We start from the raw sequence: 9,402 nt of genomic DNA on the forward strand, positions 1-9,402 counted from the left end.
GAAAGGTCTGGGAGACGTTTCTCCATAGGGGGCAGCAAGCCTCTACAGCAGTTTGAGGCAGTTGCTCCTTATGCATGTCCTATGTGCTTGGCTGACCAGCTAGCAAGCCAGAGGGAGTCTTAAAAAAATCCAGATAAAATCAGCATGTTAACAATATAACACTGGATGGCAGATCTCCAAGCTGTTACCTTTCTAATGCAGTTCTTTGTAAAATGCAAGTCTAGGACTGGCTGTCCAGGAATATCTCAGACAACAAAGGTAAAGTTATTAAAATAACTTTAAAGAAAAATATTCAGGCCTTAGCACGTCAGGAGTTTTCTCCATTTCTGAGTTGTTCTTCACCTCTGGACAAATTTGTGACTGGGGTTTTCGCAGAAGAAATCTCAGGTTTGATTTTTGGGTTCCAAACTTAGTGCTTTGCAGAAGACCAAACCTTGCCTCTCTTAGGAAGAAGAACGTGGTATCCGTTCTCAGATGCTGTAGTTTCTGGGATGTTCTGAAGTGAAACATTATAGTCTCTTGTGGTTGCCTTATGATATGAAATATTTTGATACTCATCTACACCTATCAGCCCCTTCCTGAGGCAGAGGCAGAGAGTGGGAGGAAAACTGCACATTTGTTGGTCTTTTATTTTCCTTTTTAATACATTCCTTCAAAGACAAAATCTTTCTTTAAACATTATGGTCTTTTCTTTTTTTCTGGGCATTAATTACTGAGCATATGAGTCTTACCATACATGAAGGCATCTAGTTATATTCTTCTGCTTTTCAGTAGAGCTTGGTTCACATTATTGAATAATCTGTTCTGATTCATATAGAAGATTCTAGTCTCTGAAGGAATCAGTGTCCTAACAGTGTCCTACGTATTGCAAAATGGGTGGAATACTGGCATGGTTCTGGTAGCTGTTTCCTTGATTGGGTTTCCCTGTCATTCAGAGTGAATTGTAGTAAGAGTTAATCATTCTTCAGTAGAACTAGGAATGTTAGAAACATTTGTATTTATTACCAGAAGTGGTTTACAATTGTTTTTCATTTTAGAAACAAACAAACAAAAAACCCAAACCCTCTGGGACATCATGGCAGACTGATCTATGCTTATCCTAAATCTGTGTTACAAGTCTAAATCCTAAGTCTGAGCTTGAATGCTGAGAAATGAGTGTTGTGCTAGTTTTGTACTTTTTGTTTCCTTGTAAGTATTGAGAAGTAAATTAATTTTTGATGATGAAGACTGCATTTATCTTGTGTACACCATATGCTAGGTAGTGTAGTGCCATTTTATTCAGGTTTGGCATAACTAGACTGCTGCTAATAAGGCTGAACCACAGCAAAATATAATCTGGGGTATTTCTTGGCAGCAAGCATCTCTACAGCCAACTTCTGCTAAGATTTGCATACATTCAGTATGTGATGGAAAATGGATGCAAGATCTCCATCACAGGTGGAGGCATAATTTGTAGTGTTCAGTGAATAGGTATTTTACCCACAAATCTGCTATTGTCAGATGTATCATCAGTCCATTAGTGTGAGAAACAGGACTAAAAATAACAGGATAGGGCTGTTAAGTAGTGAGCCTTGTTAAACTAGGGACAGCAAACTTGCCCTTCTTTCATTCCATGTGAAAAGCATTTTGTAGCTGGTCCCCTCTGTGGGCTCAATCTAGGGAAGAGCAAATTTATTTTCAGATATTGATGCTGTAACTGTGATCATCTTCTGATACTGATGTATTTCCAAGCCAGTTGGTTATTGGAGAGTTACAGCAAAGAGTAGTCTTGTCAACAAATGATTTTAAAATACTGTTTTGACTAAAACATTGCTAATTAAAAGGAAAAAATACATAGCTTATTTTGACAGATAACATTTGTTTTAATTTGTAATATTACTCCTCATAAAGGATGCTTGGGTGTGATTATTTCATGTCCATGTTCTTTTTTTCATTGGGGAGAACTGAAGCATTTTTGATTACTTGAATTACACCTGTATTTCAGATGGAAGTAAAATAGAATATTCTGCGATTTTTAGTTTTTCCCCATCTGCAATAAATGAAACTGGTTTTGTTTTGCACTAATGTGAAAATCCCTGATTGTTCTCATGCAGTATAATGTGCTGAAAACAGTTCTGCACACATAGTACCAGTGAAGGTCCACTTGGTTATGTGCTGTGAAAAAAGTCCCTTTTTTGGAATGTGGTTTTGCACAGTGTTGTTAGGAATTTCTTCTTTTGGCTGAGCTCAGAAGACAAGTGTGAACAAACTAAAATTGTGCATCCTGTGCTGTGCCACAATTCTTCATATTAAACTAGATGCTTGCTTTAAATATTGTTCCCTTTAACAAAACCCATCAAAAGCTAAGGGGTCTTCTTTCTTGAAACATACCATTGTAAAATTAATTTTCTTCTAGACACAGAAATAGTTTTTGATACATGGTTTTTATAATACCTGATTATTTACAGTACACAATGCAGTTTATTACCAGTAAATAAATACATGCAGCTGAACGTGCTGTTACTCTGATGGTTGGGTTAGAAAGGGATGAAAGACGATAATATAGGGTTTAAGAAAGAGAAATGAAAATGTGTTGCTGAGTTAAAGCAGTTTTACTACTACTTGGATTGGGTGGTATCACAAAAGGAGGCACTTCCAGAATTCTTTGATAAACACAACTCTGTGTGATCAGACTGACAGAGAATTGAACCTGCTTGTTTAAATGTTTTTGCTCATGTCTCAGCTTTTTTCTGTACTAGAACAAATGCAGAATTTTGTAAATCAAGTTATGCCAAAATCCATGGTGAGAGCTGAAATGAGTGCAGCAAAATCATGGCTTCGCAGTGTGCTCATTTTTCATGTGTGTCTCTTACAGACATGTTTAATATGATGATGCCTTGTGCTGTCCTATGCTTTTGTTCTTCTCAGTGTGATTAGAAAATGTAGATTAATGCAGGGCTAACAGATCTGCATTCTGTGACACATTTGGCTATTTAGAAAAATAGGATATGGATTTCAATGAGCTATCTTTAGCTATGGTAAGACCTTTTTAAAAGCTGCCAGGAAAATTTTTTAGGAAATTATTTCCTATTTTGCATAAATTTTAACACCTGTTAATTGCGGTTGCTTTTTTCCCTTCTCGCTGTGTCACATTAGACACCCTGGTTATCAAAGTGATCGTATCGCTATGGTATGTCTCATAATTATGATCAAACTGTTATCTAACATTCCTGGAGCATTCTTTTTTTCAATACTTAATACCTTTTATTCCTTGGCCTCATGCATGAATTATGCTGTGTATGTGAAGAGGCTTAAAGTTTGTTTCCATTACATTCTTTCTGAATGGATCCTGTTGTATCTAGGATTTTTTTAAAGCCAAGTAGGAATGTTATTGTTGACCTTGACACCAGATAACTGGGCAGACATTATATAGCTATGTTTGAATCCTCACAAAATGTGATGCTAAAGCCAACAGAATCCTGGCGTGAGACCCTCCTGGACAGCAGAGTTATGGAGCTTTTCTTTACAGTAAGTTTCTTTCTTCAACTTTCATAGTCCAGACCACAGGGAAAGCAGCTCCTTCATGTTCTAAATCTGTATTGTTGGACTCTTCCTTTTGCATCAGGTAGGACTGATTCTGTTAACTTCAGCTTGCTTATCAGAGCAGACAGAAGTATTGTCTTTTTCCTAGGTTTCTGAATATGTATTTTGCTTATTAATTGCTTTAAAATGATTACCATTAACAAGAGAAAAAGGTGTGTAGTTATCTAAACTTTTCTACATTTATTACTTCTGGACACTTATCAGACAAAACCAAAAGCATGATGAACAGTGGTAGAGTATCTTTCAGATAAGGTGTAACAGCTCTCAGAAAAGATCAAATGAGGAGTTTGTGTTTGTTGATCTTAACGCATTTGCTCAATGGAACAGCTGAAAATAAGTAATGTAGTTGTAGGTTTTTAGCCAGTTGCAGCATACAGAATTCTGCATCTCTTCCCCCGCACAGAGTTAAAACACAGTAAGTTAGGAGGGATGACGAAGAGGTAGCATTGGAAGAGGGTAATGTAATACTCCATTTCTACAACTTAAAACCCCACAGTATTAAAACTGGATAAAACTAGTATTGTTTTCTTTCTACAACTGTTGGGAGAAGTCTGTAGTCTTTGGTCAGATAGGAGTTACTACAGCAGCAACATATGTTGGCTTATAAATTCATTTACTATGCAGTTTAACTTAGATCTCTTGGGACCTAGGAATTCAGCGTTCTCAGGCTTTTTTCACTTGAAAAGCAGAGAAATAATTTGATCTAAACTTGGACAAAGGTGTTATTAGACAATGTAAACGTAACATTTACAGACTCCATTGCTGCTTGACAGTATGTGTTTGGATACATGTCCTTGCTTTATAGCAGTTTTTGACAAATTTAATTTTTGTAAAAATTTTTTTACTGTAAGTTTCTCTGTTCCAGCAGTTTTGAAAAGGTGAAAAAATCACTGGCAAAACTCTTTGCAGCTACACACAATCTGAACAGCTGTCTAGACTATCCAGACAGTTGCTACTGTCAGCTGTGAACCTCCACATGCAAATAACTTTTTGGTTTACATGTTAACCCTTCCTCGTTTAAGAGTATGAAGCTGTCAGGGTTAGGTATCTGTTTCTTTGATTGGTTTACAATTACTTATTCGTGTTAAGAAAAATGCTTTGAATAACATGCAGAATTGTTTCAATACAGTTGCATTTTACTTAATAGAAACCAAAACTTGCCTGTATTCAATTATTTATGAATGCATGCTAGCCAGGACAGTCGGTTTTAGATTCCTGATTTGCAGTGGTTGAGGCTCGTAGCAGTAGTTTGCTGTTTGAAGTAGTGTAAGTAAATGGTAGTAACTTTTATTCATTTATCTGATCTGAGCAACTTTAATTACCTTGCAAAAGTTGGCAGGACTGTCATGTCAAAGCGAGAGCCTTCAATTCTAGTTTTGGTTTTAGATTCCTGATTTGCAGTGGTTGAGGCTCGTAGCAGTAGTTTGCTGTTTGAAGTAGTGTAAGTAAATGGTAGTAACTTTTATTCATTTATCTGATCTGAGCAACTTTAATTACCTTGCAAAAGTTGGCAGGACTGTCATGTCAAAGCGAGAGCCTTCAATTCTAATCTCAGCCTCCTGTGGGACGTGTATTAGGAGGGATATTTCTGTTGCAGGGTTTGTTTCTCCTGCTAGTTTGATCTTTCAGGGATTAACTGTGCAGCTAATCCAGCTAGTTATGAGTTGGGTGAACCATAATGCCACAGAGGATTGGTTAGTGTTTTAACAATACTTTTATGTGTAATATTGCCAAAATAATTTAGTTAAATTTGCTTCTGGGTGAAAAAGCTACTCTGTATTTTTGTTTATTTATTCAGTAAATCTTATGTGAAAAAATAGGAGGCATGAGCGTGAGGAAATTATTTAAATCCATACTTGACAATTAAAATAAGTATGTGATGATTACTGGAATATTAAGATTTGAATCTAGAAAATCTCAACAACAGAAGTAATGACATAACAGTTGGCAGAAATGCAGGAAGATTACTGTTGGCCTTGTATAATATAAGGGTGTTGCCAAGGAAGTGATGCATTCATTTTTGTGTAGATCTTCAGTGTTTACCTCTGCTAAAGAAGCATCTCTATAATCTTGATTGAACTTGTTGACTAACTTTAGCAAGACTCTATGGCCTAGGCATAGTTAGCATAATAGAGATGACTGTCATTATTGCTGTTTTTAGAAGGAGCAGCATGTCTGACTGGCTGGCATCTGTTTCTCTCTGTAAGACATAACATTCAGTAGACAGTTCAATTTTCAACATGTAGGTGAGCCTTAACTAAATGTTAGTTTCAGTGAGTTAACTCCAGGCTTGTGGCTGTGTGAGCTGAGTCACGATCTTGACGTTTCCTATGGTGTAGAGAGTTGTAGAAACCCTTGCATTTCAGACTGGATGGAAGTTGTAGTAAGCTTTTTTTGGTGTGTTCTCTTTTGGATTGAGAGCCATGTGACTGTTGTAAGAACACCCTATTTTTGTGTATTATTAACTACCTCACTTCCTGAAAGGTACATCGAAAAATCAGAGAAGATACAGATATGGCCCAAGACTCATTACAGTGTCTGGCACAGCTGGCATCTCTGCACGGGCCAGTCTTTCCTGATGAAGGTTCACAAGTTGATTACCTGGCACACTTCATTGAGGGATTACTGAATACTATCAATGGGTATGTATGCTTGCTCTCTAAATTTAGATGGCATCTTTTAGTCTTTAGTTTGGAGTGTGGAGAAGTGGCATGGCTTGGTTATTTCTGGGTATAATTTGTGCTTACTGTTGGCTTGCTTAAATCAAGACAAGGTAGTTTAAAGTAGGTGGTGCTTACATAATGTGAAATAGACTTACTGATTGCAAATTTATCAACAAAACACTTTTAGCATTTTTCTTAACGGCAAAACCCTCCTATTTCTATCTGTAGAATTGAAATAGAAGACTCCGAAGCAGTGGGGATTTCCAGTATTATCAGCAACCTGATAACTGTGTTTCCTCGCAATATTTTAACGGCCATTCCAAATGAACTTTTCTCTTCATTTGTTAACTGCCTTGCACACCTCACCTGTTCTTTTGGAAGAAGTGCTGCCTTGGAAGAAGTGGTAAGTAGCTGCTTGCAAATAGCAGGTAGTCTTTTTTGTTTCTCTCTCTGTGATAAGCCTAACTGACATGAGAATTTGACTGTTTTGTTAGTAGTTGTTGTGAATTCAGTGATTTCAGATATTTCTGAAATATCTGAAATCAGTGATTTCAGATATTTCTGAAATCACATCCGAGAGGCTTTTCTTTTTGTTTCAGACAATGTAATGAACATAATTATACACTGTGTGCATCTTTCAGACTTTGTTTTGATTGAAAGCACTTGTCTCACCTTTTTAATTTAAAAAAATGACTTAATTAAAAAATATTAAAGTCTTTGAATATTGCTGACATGCTGTTGTAGGACTTCTCCGAAACCTGTTGTAGGTAATGAATAAGCCTACAGTCCTGAACATGTGAACAGACTGAAACTTAACTGTGGTCAAGGGTTCCAAGTCAGGAGTTCCTGTTTTAAGTCAATGTAACTGTTAAGATCTGTTGTTAGCCCCATACTTGTAAGCTGTTCAAATCATCTCTTCGTTGTGACACAGGTCAAATGATAATTCTGTGTACAAATCTAGCACAGGAAATCAGAGGATTTTTTTTTCTGTTTACTTCTTTCAAACTTTGGCTATGACATTAAAGAGCAGTTGGGATAGTCTAAGTCTTCTGCTTCTAAAAATTGCATTAAAAATAAAAACTTCTAAGGAGACCTAGTTTATATAAAAAGAACCCCGTAAGAATTAAGGCAAATATTCTTGCACTTCAGCTGTTTCTGTGCAGTAGCTATAGATTTAGAATGAGACTATCAAGATACTAAGCAATATTGCTCCTCCATTGTCATAAGAAAGTATGTAAGTTTTGCCAATTTTGCTATAAAGACCAAGCTTAATGACCTGAGTTTGAATATACTTATAGAAGTATTTACTTACAAAGTTGATGGACGTGGTTCTTTACCAGAGATCACAGGTGTGTTAATTCATTGCAGAGTATTTCATCATGTCTTCGCTGCAAAGCTAAAATGTATTACCTTTGGCCCAGTGCTCGCTTAAACTTTCAGGTTTTTTCGTGTCTTAATCAAATGACTGGTGATTAAATTTAGAGTCTAAAATACAACTGCTTTCCAAACCTTATTGGTCAAAACTTGCCCTGCTTTTGAGATTTTGTAGTAGAACATTGAACATAAGTTCTGGTCCACACCGATACATTTAGGAATACGCCTGAAGCTTTTATACGAAAGATTCAGCAAAACCACAGACAACTGTTATTTAAGTTCAAGGAACTAAAGGGTTTCCTCTTGTTACTTGAGAGCTAGAATATATGACCGTGGTTCATGAAAAGAGTGCTCAACATAATGCTGTTTAAAGCACACAGTCTCTCAGCAAAATCTTGCAGTAGCTTGTACCACTATGTGGTACAAAGTTTGCTTTGGAAATGACTGGCTAGTTATACTGGCTAGCCTAGTATACTATGGCTGCTACACTTACTTAATCCCATAGTTTTTACTGAAAAAAGTCCTGCAGTATTAAATGCTCTCTGATTCAACAACATCAGAAAGAGACAATGCAAGATTTTTTTTCTTTGAGAGAATTTTCTCACTGTCCTTGAATCTTTAAATCATCCTGTGGAAAGAGAAGCATTATACTTTCAGCCGTTCTGTTGTGTTATCACTCTAGTAGGTGTCACAACTTCATGTGGTTTCTCTGATTTTCAGGGTGATACAGAATTGTGGTGATGTGACTTCAAAACAATAATGCTTACACCTTAACAGTATGTCAGCAATAAGGTGTGCTGCTGAGACTTTCAAGTTACTGCTAGTTTAATCCTGATGGTGTAATGATACCGTGTGCTGTGCCTGTAGAAGTATTCCTTTGCATCCCTGAAAACTGTATTTTGGCTTAGCAATGTCCCAGCCATGGCTATGTATTCCCTAAGCTTCTTGCTTAGAATGCGTGTGTGATACCTCCGGTGAGTTCATGTGCTGTCAGTATTTAAGAGCTTTTTGATAGATAGAACACTGTGTGTGTAGAGTCCTCAGATAATATTCCTGGAGCTTTTCAGAAATACAAAGTGCAGCAGAATGCAGGCAGGCATACTACTTAAGCTCTACTGGTTGGAAAAGCTGATTTCCCCATATTTCTGCCACTACATATGCCAGCAGAACATCCCATGGGAACACTGCAGAAATCCCGTCAGGCACAAGGAATCTACTTAGCTGAAGACCTGCTATGGAAACTGTCAAAATATGGAGGTCTGAATCAAAATATGGAAACCACTTCAAAGTATCTGATACTGATTTTCAGCCAAGGGGGAAAAACCCACAATCCAAACATCATGTTCAAACGCTGTTTCACATTAACCTGTCTGTTGGGGTCAGGGAGATTGGCTGAAGGAAGCTGAGACTTTTGCCTGAACAGCTATGCTGGTGGAGGGAGGGCAGTAAACTTCAGCAGTGCTGGGGGGTAGTTTATATTGTGCAAGTTGGACCAGTTATTTCTTCCTTTAACGGCCGTGGGTCTGAGAGAAGATTCTTATCCACAGCTATGCTCTGCCCTGCTCAACACTTGTGCTTACACAGAAGTAGAAATCATATAGTCCTTCTGAATTAACGGAGAGTATGAACAGGATGTTGGATGAAAAGTCAAATAGAAATAGGCTTCTTTTTCTTAAAATGCATCTTAATGCACTGTTACTGTTTCATGATATTTTTAAAAATATCATGTGATGGCAGAGGTCATTCTGAGTTTAGTCCTGTCTGTTGTGCTTCCAACTCTTTC

General features: G+C 37.1%; 1 protein-coding gene across 1 annotated transcript in view; it reads left to right on the forward strand.

Moving 5' to 3' along the window:
- Positions 1–9,402, forward strand: part of XPO4 (exportin 4) — a 57,559-nt gene that overhangs the window by 26,417 nt on the left and 21,740 nt on the right. Inside the window, exons 7-9 of the mRNA XM_009070203.1 lie at positions 3,395–3,507; positions 6,067–6,224; positions 6,474–6,648. Of these exons, the coding sequence (XP_009068451.1) occupies positions 3,395–3,507; positions 6,067–6,224; positions 6,474–6,648 (446 nt within the window). The remainder of the gene's footprint in view (positions 1–3,394; positions 3,508–6,066; positions 6,225–6,473; positions 6,649–9,402) is intronic.

The sequence above is a fragment of the Acanthisitta chloris genome, unplaced genomic scaffold (genome assembly GCF_000695815.1).
Source record: "Acanthisitta chloris isolate BGI_N310 unplaced genomic scaffold, ASM69581v1 scaffold23232, whole genome shotgun sequence".
Lineage (NCBI taxonomy): Eukaryota > Metazoa > Chordata > Aves > Passeriformes > Acanthisittidae > Acanthisitta > Acanthisitta chloris.